The sequence below is a fragment of the Rhineura floridana genome, chromosome 2 (genome assembly GCF_030035675.1).
Source record: "Rhineura floridana isolate rRhiFlo1 chromosome 2, rRhiFlo1.hap2, whole genome shotgun sequence".
NCBI classification, from domain to species: domain Eukaryota; kingdom Metazoa; phylum Chordata; class Lepidosauria; order Squamata; family Rhineuridae; genus Rhineura; species Rhineura floridana.
This window is the reverse complement of record NC_084481.1, coordinates 53,173,459-53,186,096: the sequence shown is the minus strand read 5'-3', so window position 1 is coordinate 53,186,096 and position 12,638 is coordinate 53,173,459. Positions and strand designations below refer to the sequence as shown.

The 12,638-nt window shown below is 40.0% G+C and overlaps 1 protein-coding gene across 4 annotated transcripts in view; it reads right to left on the bottom strand.

Moving 5' to 3' along the window:
* Positions 1–3,097: 3,097 nt before the first annotated feature.
* RBMS1 (RNA binding motif single stranded interacting protein 1) overlaps positions 3,098–12,638 on the bottom strand; it is a 177,931-nt gene continuing 168,390 nt past the window's right edge. For all 4 annotated transcript variants that reach the window (XM_061608660.1, XM_061608661.1, XM_061608659.1 and 1 more), the window contains exons 10-14: positions 10,684–10,734; positions 7,844–7,954; positions 6,996–7,076; positions 6,490–6,574; positions 3,098–4,468 (exon numbers count right to left, since the gene is read on the bottom strand). In XM_061608660.1, the coding sequence (XP_061464644.1) occupies positions 6,497–6,574; positions 6,996–7,076; positions 7,844–7,954; positions 10,684–10,734 (321 nt within the window). In that variant the 3' untranslated portion in view covers positions 3,098–4,468; positions 6,490–6,496. The remainder of the gene's footprint in view (positions 4,469–6,489; positions 6,575–6,995; positions 7,077–7,843; positions 7,955–10,683; positions 10,735–12,638) is intronic.

The window sequence follows — 12,638 nt, the reverse complement described above, 5'->3', positions numbered from 1 at the left end:
CAAAAAAAACCTATGAACGTAAAGATTCCTTTCCTATTAGGATGAACAGGATCTCAAGATTCCCAGTGACTTTGCTGAGCCAGGGAAAAGTAATTGTTCTGCTTGTTTGAAAGTCAATGATTGACTCCAAAGGAAGTGTCTTAGCCAGCAAGTTTTTTTTTTTGGGGGGGGGGATTCTTCTAGTATGGTAGTCCTGAGAAAATAGACCTTATTTCTACAAGGATCAACTTAGATGAGCTATACATAGTAATGGAGTTCTGAGGAATCAATGCCTTGGAGTGGGAAGCTAGGAAGCACTTCCTGTTAATAAATTTATATTGCCAGTTTTCAATGTACACGGTGTTCCAAATTTGTTAGAATCTTGTTTTAAACCATTCATCAAATCCCAGTGCAGCTGTTCTACAACTGCCCACAACAGTTAAAGCTGTAAATGTGTTCAACACCTGTGCAATGCCAACTCCTCTACCGCCCCATCATACTTTTCTGGATAGATCCCATTTTGCAGCGAGTGGGGAGATAAAACATTTTAAGGCAGGACACTTCTGTGATAGGTTTATCTTCTGGCAGGTAGCAACTGTCCTATCAAGTCAGTTCCTGTAAGATGACACAGAGACAATTCAGCAGGACTAGCTTCAGGTGCCCAGAGAACTTCCCTCACACACTTGCCAAACCAATCCTGATTGAACATGCTCTCTGATCTCAGGACAGCTAAAAGGTGCATCTGAATCTGTCACTCCTCTTCTGACTTGCCTTCCAGACTGCCATTTTAGGCATGGTTGTAGGAAAAGTGGGCTGTAAACTTGTGGTAGCATCTGCCTAGAAAGTGGGCCGGAAGAGAGCTCTTCTTCAATCTTATCTGCTCTCCATCTACTCAAAGGCTAGAGAAAAGCAGCAAAGCAAGAAATCCTTTTTCTTTCTTTGTAGCTGAGCTCAGAAACTGAGAGGAAAAAAATCTGTAATGAGTGCTAGAACATGCTTTGTGGAGCACACTCAGTTCACTGGGGGAAGCTGCTAGATTCCTCTTTGTCCTGTCTGCCTGAGTGACTTAAGTGTGTCCCGTATTATTATTTGATTTCTTACCCTTTTCCCATGAGGTCCCAGGCCAGATTAAAAACACAATTATTAGAAATAGGGTGGGCCCTAAAATATGTATCTCAGGTGTCAAAGGCCAGGTAAAAAGGTGCATTTTCAGCATCTGATGGAAACTATATAATGAATATGCCAGTTACATCTATGAGGTGAAGGAATTCCACAACTTAGGGGCTGCCACAGAGGTTGCTTTCTACCCAAGGGGTTCTATATCCTGCTGCAAAACTCCCAGTTCATTCAAGGAACCAGTGAGGGTAGAAACAGCCTAGCTAGCTCTCCAAATGAGTTGAAGGCAGTGGATGTGATTGCAGGAGTCAGGAAATGGGAAGAAAACTCCTATATTTGGCCAACACCCTTTGCTGGGAATTTTACTAGTATAACAAAGAGAGAACTTTGTCTCTATTCTAGTAGACAGTATTTTACCAGGGGCTGCATATGGTGGAGTTATTGGTGCCATATCTTCCAAGAAACCTCTGGGCCTGGTGCAGATGGACACTAAAAAGCCAAATACTGCTCATTTCATTTATGCTAGCTAGGCATTTATGTTTGTTACATTTAATCTTTTTCCTTGAAAAGAATATATCACAGTTTGAGAAAGTTGATATCAGTTTCAACAAAGCATAAGCAAACCCAGTCAAGACAAAAGTATTATTTATTATTTATTTATTAAACTTCTATCCTGCCCTTCTTCACAGTAAGAGCCCGGGGCACCTAGGATGATAATATATTTTCTAAGCCTTTTTGAGAATTATAAAGTTTAAAAATAAGCTGCTTGATTCCTCCCACTGTTAAAAACAGACACACACACACTGAAAAAGGTTTTGGTTTTTTTTATTCAAAAGTTTTCAAAAGAAACAAAACAGAAAAAAGCTAACGATCTAATCAAATTTACAGTTCAAAAATGTCTTTTGGCATTTAACAACAAGTCCTAGGAAACAAAATGACAGAGTATCTTGAACCGGACAAATAAGTTACCACTGGCAAGTTTGTGGCACTAGTAAAACAAAAATAAAAAATTAACTCTCTTGATCATATAGATATCTCTATGAAAATCTTTTTTTTTCAATCTGTACAAAAAGGTCTTTCTTCATAAATTATTTTTTTTATAATTTAATGGCTGTCTACTATGTGATGTTTAAGTAACTGATTATTTCTTTATGTACAGAGGTTACATTTTGCAAATCTTACCCAGATAATGAGTATGGCACTTAGTTCAGACTTTTCCAGCAGCATCTATTCCCGCCCTCTAACTCAATGTTCAGCTAATTGAAAGAAAATATCAAGTAGCAAATACCCCCTGCCCCCCATCTTCTTCCCCAGCTATAGGGAAATACACTGGCTATAGGAAATGAGTTGCAAGAAGTCTGAACTCCGACAAAGCAGTCAATTCCAGGGAGCGTAGAACCAATACCACCACAACTTTTTTCTTTTTAAAAAACAAAAAAGAAACAAAAAGAAACAAAAACACATTTCCTATGACTATGTAATTTACTAGAATCTACACTTCTCAGAGCAGCATTGACTTTTGAAACTATGAAATGTCACTGACATCTGTACTTGAATACTCGCATAAAATTTAAAAACTAAAAAAAGTGAAAAGAAAGAATTGCTTAGGCCTAGCTCCTGAGCTAGGATGATTTGGTCTGTGGTAACAGGGAGGGCCAGCAACCTGTCCCATTACAAAAGGAAATAAGCCTTGAGGTAGATAACTGATCATACACAGTTGACCAGACAAGTACACGGTTTTGGAAGACAACTTAATTTACCATTTGATTTAATACACATGCAATCATAATAAAATGAGCTTTAATAGCAGTGAGTTTATTATCTAATATGTAAAAGTACAAATAACAGTGTATTTGTGAAATCAGGAATTTCATAGTTTCAAAATTGTTTTTCTTCTTCTTTACATTTAACACTTGTAGTGATGACGTAAAGTGTGGCACTGCTTGGATCCAAGTCTTCCTTCATGCTTTTTTTGTTTGTGTCCATACATCAATTAAAAATTATAAAAACCTAAATGCAAATGTACAAAAAAAGGCACATTCTTCTAACCGCAAACTGGTCCGGCAAAAAAAATTAAAAGAGTACAGAAGACGTAACTGCTGAGACAAATCAGGATTATTGGTTACTGGCTCTTTGTTCTTTGGTAAAGTTACCTTTAAAAAGTGCCAAGTCTTTATTTACCTAATATAGAGAGCTAGTACCCAATCTAGTATGTTTTCTACTTACATCTCAGCTTATGTTTTGAAAAAGGAAAGTCTTTTAGCTTTTGCCTTTGCTGTAAAAGCAAATGCTTCTATTTGCTGCTTTTCTGCACAGCATCATTCTAAAGCACTATCATTACTAGAAAAGAAGGACAGAAACATTCTGTGGATTTCCCACCCCCAAAACACCCCCACCCTAAAACTAGAACATCAATTAGCTTCTGGAAAAAGGCAAAAAGTTTTTTTTTTTACATTGCATCATACAGCAGAGTTCCTAACTAGCAGAGGAAAACTAATCGGCATAAGGCCTTACAAACAATTTATCCTATTAAAATTTCCCCAGTCAGAAAATGTGTTTCACACACAAAACATTTCCCTATCCCCAATCTTGCATTTCACAACCTTACATTATTATGTGAGAAAAAAATCATTAAAAACACCTACTACACATTTTTAAAAAGCCAATTTTTTCAGCAATTTTGACTACCTGTTAAAAGCCCTATCCTGCTGTTTTACAAGGCATAATAGACCAGCTCATTTGGTCAAAAGCATTCTACACCATTAGTTTGGACTACATACTGAAACAGCTACAGCATTAAAAGAGTTAAGGCAAATTGGAATTGATAGAAAAAGGATAAGACAAGTCACACTACCTTAAAAGAAAAAAAAACAGAAAGCTATGAAAATAGACACTACAACTGCAACACTGCACTACAGCAACACTCACACGGCAAGCACAGAACATCGGCATGGATGTTTTACTAGTTTAAACTTCAAAAAAAACCTTATACAATAAAACAAAAATAAACATAAACCAAGAGACTGATTCTGTCATGCACATGGACATGTCTCCATTGCAATCTGTGCATGGCCAGATTTTTAAAATTTATTTATATTTTTTTTGTGTCATAACACTTGATAAAAAATTTCATACTAAAATAAACCTGTTCTAGGGGGGAACGCAGCTACTAGGATGAATTTAAGGATTTTTCTTTTTCTTTATGCACCTTATAGAACTTATAGCAAAAATAGTTTCAGTTGATTTCATTATAAATAACGTTTTCAAGAACCTGTGCAAAACTGTCAATAATTTCTAAAGCACAATTGATCAGTAAAATCCATGATTGTTTCAGCCTTTGCATCCTTCTCTAGGCAAGGTTAACAACACATTTCTGAAAGAAAAAGAAAAAGAAATTAGAATTCAGTTCTACACGTCTCATTCACAACATTCAGCCTGGGTATACTAATTCTGGAAAGACTTTTTTTGAGTTGCAAGTCCAGAAATCAAATTCTGATCTAGAAGATGTCTGCCTATGTATGTATAAGCAAGTTTCTGTGTATGATTATTTTGTCCAAAGGGTCTGTATTGACGTTTCCCAGGGCTGTATGAAGCATGTATAACAGAGGAACTACACTTATCTGAGGCCAGAGACCGAATCCAGGTCTTTCTTTCCCACGTCATCATCCCCTAGTATGCAATCACCATTATTAAAGCAGGCAAGGCCTCCTGTGCAGGCCAGAGCATGTTGTTGTGAGGCAAAGTTACAGTAACAGAAAGCGTTTCAAAAACAAATTTTGCAGTGACAATACTCAAATGTGTTGAAGATGTTTTGAATAATAGGTTAGTTCAGAAGGCAGCAGCCAGATTACTAAATAGGACTGGGCGCATTAGGATTATATTACACTGATGCCATGGAAGTTGCATTTCCAGGCCCAATTCGAAGTGCTGGTCTTGACCTCTAAAGCCCTTCATGACATAGGACAAGGATAACTGAAGGACCACCTGTTTCTGCATGTGCCTACCTATATGTTAAGAGGTTGAATTGAGAGTCCTCTGCAGGATCTCATGCCTTTGGAGGTGAGGTGAGTGGCTACCCAGGGAAAGAGCCTTCTCAGTGGTGGCACTCCAGTTATGAAATGTTCTCAGAGAGATCTGCCTGGTTCCTATTTTATTGTCAATTTGATGACAGGCAAAGACTTTTCTATAGGATCAGCCTTTCCTTTCCCACTCCTGCATTAAAATATCATTTCCATGTTCAATCAGCAGTAAAGTATCTTATATAGTCTTAAACACAAATGGCTGCTATTTAGGTGATACTTTTACCTAACATCTTATTGTAAAAATGATTTAATGACTTAGTAAACTGTTTAAATTCAGATATAATAATATGCCTTTGAAGACAGTTGAGAAACTAAAGCTAGTGCAGAATTAAGTAGTCACATTGACTGGGACCAGAAGGTCTAAACATATTAGTGATTCTGGCTTGACTGCACCAGCTACCAATTAGTTTCTAGGCTCAATTCAAAATGCTGGTTTTGACCTGTGAGGCCTTATGCAGCTCAAGAAGACAATAATACCTCAAGGACCCCTCCCTGTATGAACCAGCCTAGACCCTGCAGTCTTCATCAGAGTATCTTCTCCATATGCCCCACCTGAGGGAGGTGTGCAGCTTGGCCACACACAAACAGTAGTGGCTCCCCATCAACAGGATATTGTTCCTAGGGAAATGTGCCTGGCACCATCATTATCACTTTTTAGGTACCAGGTACCTTTTTATTTACTCAAGCCTTTGATAATTAAGTTTGCCCCTATGGGGGCGTTCATCTGGGTAGGACTCGTCCTTGTTAATGTGTTATTTGATGAGCATTTCATGTAATTTTATATGCATTTGTTTTAATTTTTTTTGTTTTGTTTTATCTGTGGTATTTTATCTTAAGTTGCTTTGGGGACTTTTTTTTTGTACAGACTAACAAATGTAAGAGATGATGATGGTACTCGCTGGAACAGCTGCCACATAGGTATATGGGAATTGGTCAACGATGCCATGAAAATTACAGATCTAGCAGCTCAGACCCCCAAACAATTCATTGAGAATTTGCCGCAAGAGCCATAAACAGAGAACTCAGCAGATCACTTTATCTGGAGTCATTAAGTCACTTTTACAGTAATATTTTTCTGTCATTTACCTGTCATTCTACCTATATTCCGTAGAAGCCAGCTTTAGTAAGTCACAGATGTAGCGAAGATATTCAGTGTTCCATGGCATCCATGGAACATGCACGCAACTTCTTAGTTTGTTGCACCGTTAAGTAAAACTCAAAAATCAAACTGGCTTCAGAAAGTGATTAGTACTGTCTGAATACCCTTACATGAAAACAATTTATTTTCAAAGAAACACAGCACCAACTTTACCTCACAATTACTTGCTTTGCTGATAAGTATATGGCGAATGATCACTGGATGTCTCTACTGTAACTTGCTGTTGACCACTGGCCTCCTGTAAGAGAAAAGACTGTAAGCAGGAAAAGGGATTCCAGCCATCCTTCAAATTTAGGAAAGGATGGTATTGCTCCTAGTCTAGCCTAACATGATCAAGTGTGTGTTCAATGGAAAACATTAGTGTGGTGTCAGAGCACATTTTATACAAGGAAATGCAACAAAATGCATTCTAGTATCTTACATACACAGTGGCAAATTATGAGCTCTGCGATTACAAAGGGTAAATTTGTCTTGAGTCCCATCATTGTCCTTATAGAAGGTTTGCATGTGTACCTGAAGAGTTTTTATCCCACCCTTTCTAACCAAAGTGCTCAGGGTGGCAAATGTAGGATTCCCATCAATGACATTCTTTTGCCTACATTGTAGCACTGATGCTATTTTAGCAAATGAAACACTGAAACAATGTGTATGGTACTTACCTCAACTGGAACAGCTGCTGTCTGAACATGTGTATACTGGGGTATATAGGCTCCTTGCATAGCTGTTGTGGCAGGCATGTACTACAGAAAAACAGATTAATACATTCAGCTAATTGAAACTAATAAGCACAACAGATAGCTGGATCCAAATGAAATGTGAAGAAAAGGAAGGTAAACCACCAGGACCGTTCCACAAATACTTTCACAAAAGTTCAGGCTGTGATATAATAGATAGGTTTGGTCTACAACAAACAGACCATCTTTGGATTCAGGTCCACTTTTCTTGTGCAGTGCTCTAGCATGAAATGTAAAGCAGCCCTTCAATGAGTGCCTTCCTCATGCACTAGGGTGCCCTTGGATACAATCCCACGTTTTCAAAACAAAGCAGCATGGGATTTTGTTTTGCTTTAGAATGTAAGGAGAAAAAGATTGGGTCTTCTCACAATGTTCTTAGAGTGATTTTCTAAAGCTAAAAAAAGATGTTGGCAAAAGAGAGAGGTCCATTTTGCAGTGCCAGTTTTACAAGCAGACAATAGGATGAACCGTCATCCAGTCCCAGATCTCTGTGGATAGAGGAAGATCAGCTAGATTCAGCCTTCAACTCCTCAAACCTGTCAATGACAGCAATGTTCCCCTGTTAAAGATAAGATTGTCCCTAGCAGCTGAAAGGTAAATGGATGTGTTGCACAGAAAAAATGGGTTTATAATGAATGCACAATTACTGGTCAGTGAAAAGACAACATGCCAGATGGAAAACTTTAAATGACTTTCCTATAGATTAAATATATAGTAAATATGTCAGCTCTTTGTGGGGCTTATCATTAGGTCTTATTAGAATTGCTACATACTGTTCCAGTACTGCCCAATGAAAGGTGACTCATCTGCTGTGTCAGTGGACTTATCATTGATGCAGGCTGCAATGACATGGTATGGTCCATAGAAGGAGTTAATACAGCACCCTGTAAGAGTGAAAGAAAAGTATTTCAGAGTACAGCGCTAAAGTTATACATAATTTTTGTTGGTTTACACTTCCTGAACATAAGTTCTTTGTTCTTTTGCAAAGGTGCATACAATTAAAACACTTTTTTGATAGACAGCAAACAGGATGGTGTGACAAATACAGTATTAGCAAGATCCCCCCTGTGGTCAGAAGAGACTTATGGATGTACACAAAAGCCTGCACATACTGGTTTTCAAATGGTTGGCTGGGCTTTTCTTCAGAACGCCCTGTGTTGAAAGAAGCTGAAACTTCTACTCTGATCTGCAGTTCATTAATGGGATAACTGATTACAGTTGACACAATTTAACCCTCTCAAGGTAATAACATTTATTGTATATGGGCTTGTATGTATCCACTGTTACAGAAGTGGATGTCCATAAGTGGAAAAGCTGCTTTGCTTAATTATCAGCAATTCCCCTCACACATTCCAAGTACAGTAGGGTCCTGCTTTACAGCGATTCGCTAATACAGCGGTCTCAATTAGACACAATTAGACTAAAGCGCCACTCATACGGCACTTGTTCCGCTTTTACGGCGGTTTTCGGGCATTGCGCGCCATTCTATTCAATGGGTTCCACTTTACAGCAGTTTTCGCTTTACAGTGGGGGTCCGGAGTGTAACCCGCCATATGAGTGGGGCCCTACTGTATTCAGTGGGGCTCCCCTGACTCTCAGGAAAAGCATGTGTACTGAGAAGGTAGCAAAAAGACCTACTTTTCTCATGTTGGATTCAGCCTGTTATGTGTTACAACGGAGGCATGAATTTTAATTGCTACAGTAGGGCCCCGCTTCTCAGCACCCTGCTTTTTGGTGTTCCGCTAATACGGCGCCAGCGGGGCGATCAGCTGGAGGGGGGGCTGGAGCTCCCTGCACTCCAGCTGATTGCGCCGGAGGAGGGGAAGATCAGCTGAAGTGTGCTACTGACAGTGAGACTGTAGGCACAGACTGTAGGCAGACAAAAACACACATGGTAATTGTATCCATGGCTTAAACTTGCTTTTCTGTGAGCACCTTTCCCCCCAGACAAAATGTAGTAAACAACAACAACAACGTTATTCCTGCTTACAGAGGTTGCTGTCTTTAATACCAGGTGTTTCATGCCCCTGCCTCAAAGGAAAAAGAAAACAGAGGTCATCATCCCCAACCTCCTCAGCCTGGAATAGCTCTCCAAGAGTAAGTGGTTTGAGGGCTGTGACGTTTGTGTCTGTCCTGCCCGTGTGCTTCCCTAAAGCATCCGGCTAGCCAACATGAGAGGCAGGAGGCTGAACTAACTTGAAGTTTGGTCTAACCTGGCAGGGTTGTTAAGTTCTGCCAACAGGACTTTTTCGTGCTAAGTCACTTGAAGATCGCTGAGGTAGAAAGTTAAAACACAAAACACTGTGCTCCACAAATACTGGAAAAATGTTCCTGCCCTATAGAATGCAAGGTTCTTTTAAATTAAATTCAGTGTCAAGAAATGTGCACAGAGTGTTTTTTCTAAACAAGACCCCAAGCATTAGTAGCCACAGACAGGGAGCTTTTGTCTGTCAGAACTACACATCTGGGTGGGGGTGGGGGTGAGGAGCCAACATGTTGTAGCATAATATCCTGGCAATCTTAATGTCTTGGCATTAATTGCCTTGCCTCCCATTTACATATTATTTTGGAACATTTGTTAAGTTCTATCATTGCGTTTGTGAGAGATGAATCAAATTATTCTAATAGAAAGTATCAAAAGAATCTAAGAGTCCAAGACGATCACATCAGCTCTCATAGGTAGAAAAGAGCTGCAAGGAGATTAATGCCAGCACATTTTCTATGCTAGATTCTAAAGTGCTATTGTTTGCAAGATACAAGATACACTGCATACATTAACACAAGAAACCTTTATTTGTATTGTTACTGCTATATGAATACAGCTCTCTTTTTTATCTGCTACGCAGTGGTACAATGCAGGAGACAAATGTATAGTATATGTAATATTTATGTGGTAATGGAGCTTAGTTCTGTATTGCTCTGTACAGGTGCACACATAAGCTTTAACAAGAAATTTTAATTGTCTCTTTTACCTGGGGTAGGGCCATAACTCAGTGGTAGGACACCTGCCCTGCATGCAGAAGGTCCCAGGTTCAATCTCTGGGATCTCCAGGTAGGGCTGGGAGAGGTCTCTGTCCAGGAGAGCTGCTGCTAGTTAATGGAGTCAATACTGAGCTAGAAGGACCAATGAATGGACTCAGTATAAGGCAGCTTCCTTTTTATCTTACCTCTTTCTAGTAAATATGATTTTGTACAACAGGGGTGACCCTTCAGATGTTGTTAGACTCCTATGAGCCCCAACTGACATGGCTAATGGTCAGGGATGATGGGAGAGATGTAGTCCACAACATCTGCAGGGCCACAGGTTCCCTGCCTCAGTTGCACAGCTTTCTACCTCCCCCCCCCATTATTCCTTTGTCTTCCACTGGATGTTGCCAGAATCAATTTACCAGCCAGCTATCAAAATTCTGCTGCTCAGGCAAACCTTTCAGAAGAACTTTTGTGCAGCTGTTACCAGGCTACAGAAAGTCATACTAGCTGCATATTATTTAGTGTGGGGACTAAGAAAGAGTGCTTACCAGGGAAAGAATTAACTAAACAAAAATGGGGTGCAAGAAAGAATATGGACCCAAATCAATTCCAAGCTGACAAAGGAGAAAATATGCAAACTTACAGGATGCTGCATTATATATGGTTGTGGCTGCATCCATGAAGGGCTCTGCACCTAGATTTAAACAAAAAACAAGCAATTTAAAGAAAAAATCTTCAAAACTTTAATGTATATTTTATACAGATTTCAAAGTATCATGCTTTGATCTTAGCAAATTCTTGCACTAGCCTCTATTGTTGGCCAAAAGTGGCAAGACTCCCAAGAACCTTTTTGGTAGCATAATAAGGAGGAAGCTGTAGCTACATCACAGTCTTCCCCCCCACACACACACTTTTTTTTTTTACACTTATTGGTGAAGTTCTTTTGAACTGCTGTTTATAGACCAAAAAGAAGCTCTTAAGATCTGGGATGGAGGTGGTCAAGTACAGAAGAACCGAAACTGAGGAGGTGTTGCCTTTGACTCTTCAAGTTCTTTCTTAGGAAGAGCTGGAATGAAAGGGCTGATCAGTCTGATGCTGGCTTTGACTCAGCATGCAGTGAGCTGAAGAATACTGACAATCCTACTGTGACATCACAAAGACAGCCAGAGTACAGGATGTGATCATCTCTGTATGCTTTTCTAAGAGAGCACGGAGAGGGAGTGGTTCTGTTAAGTGGTAACATCTGTTTCCTCTTTCTCCCACTGACTGAGATTTGCATTATCAGAGACTGCTTGAGCCCTGGTAGAGTGCCCAACTTTGATGGAAGGTTAATGCTAGGAGATTCTTATAAATATGCTCAACAGTCATTCTGCTTCTATTTAGGAAGGAGTGGAAATCTGTCTTAAAGGAACAGCCAGTTGTCAAAAGTAGAGCTGCAAGAAACTGCGGAGAATTGTTCCTGAGGTCTGATAAGGAACATCTAGAATTTTTTTCTGGGGGGGGGGGGGATGAAAAGAAGCTGTTCCATAAAATACAACTGCAGCCCCTGATCCCTCTTTGTCCTAATAACTAAGCCAAGTGTTTATAGACTGGTTTTCTGCTCAATTAAGTACTGATTAGAATTAGAATAATGTACTGAGTTGGCAGTTTGGTAGGTTTAGATCCTGACTGGGAAAGTATGTAGGTAGCACTTGCCTTCAGAAAAACACACACAAATGAGGACCTGAAATAAGAGGACAGCTGTAAATAAGAACATAAGAGCCTGATAGATAAGGCCAACAGTCAGCTAGACCGGCATCCTGTTCTCACAGTGGCCAACCAGATGCCTATGAGAAGTTCGCAAGCAGGACCTGAGCACAAGAGTACTCTCCCCGTCTGCGGTTTCCAACAACTGGTATTCAGAAGCATGCTGCCTCCAACCATTATGGCTAGTAGCCATTGATACCCTTTCCTCCATGAATTTGTTTAATTCTCTTTTAAAGCCATCCAAATTGGTGGCCATCACTGCTTCCTGTGGGAGTGAGTTCCATAGTTTAACTATGCGCTATGTGATGCACCCTTCTACCACTGCCTCCCTCCACCCACCCACCTGTACACACCCCTATGGAGAATAGTGGAGAACTTGAGGTAGAGGGATGGAAACTGTCTTTGGACCTCACCCATCATCTTTCACCACATGCCTGTTCGAGTCCTCCCTTGGGGTGGAACTTATAGGCAGTAGAAGGTTGGGAAAGTTGTCAACATATCTGAATGGGATGTGATTCCGACTTTCTCAGGATTTCCTCACATGTCAACTCCAATGAGGAAAGAAGGATCTACTGTTGTCCTTGGGACCAGCACAGCATTTAACCTATCCCAGCCCTGAGGACAGCAGCAGGATCTTGTGTTGGCTGAGCAAAGCTCCCTTCCCTTAAACCAAAGCTATTTCCTCTTCCAGTGGCCCAAATGTTAACGCACACAACTTTGACCTCTGCTACCACAGCTATTTCCTGGAGGCATGAGGGAAGTGTGCATGTATAATCTTTAGCCACAGCATTTCAACTCCACTTCCCAAACCTTTCCTCTTTCTCATGTTCAGTGTCTACCTGTGTCTACATG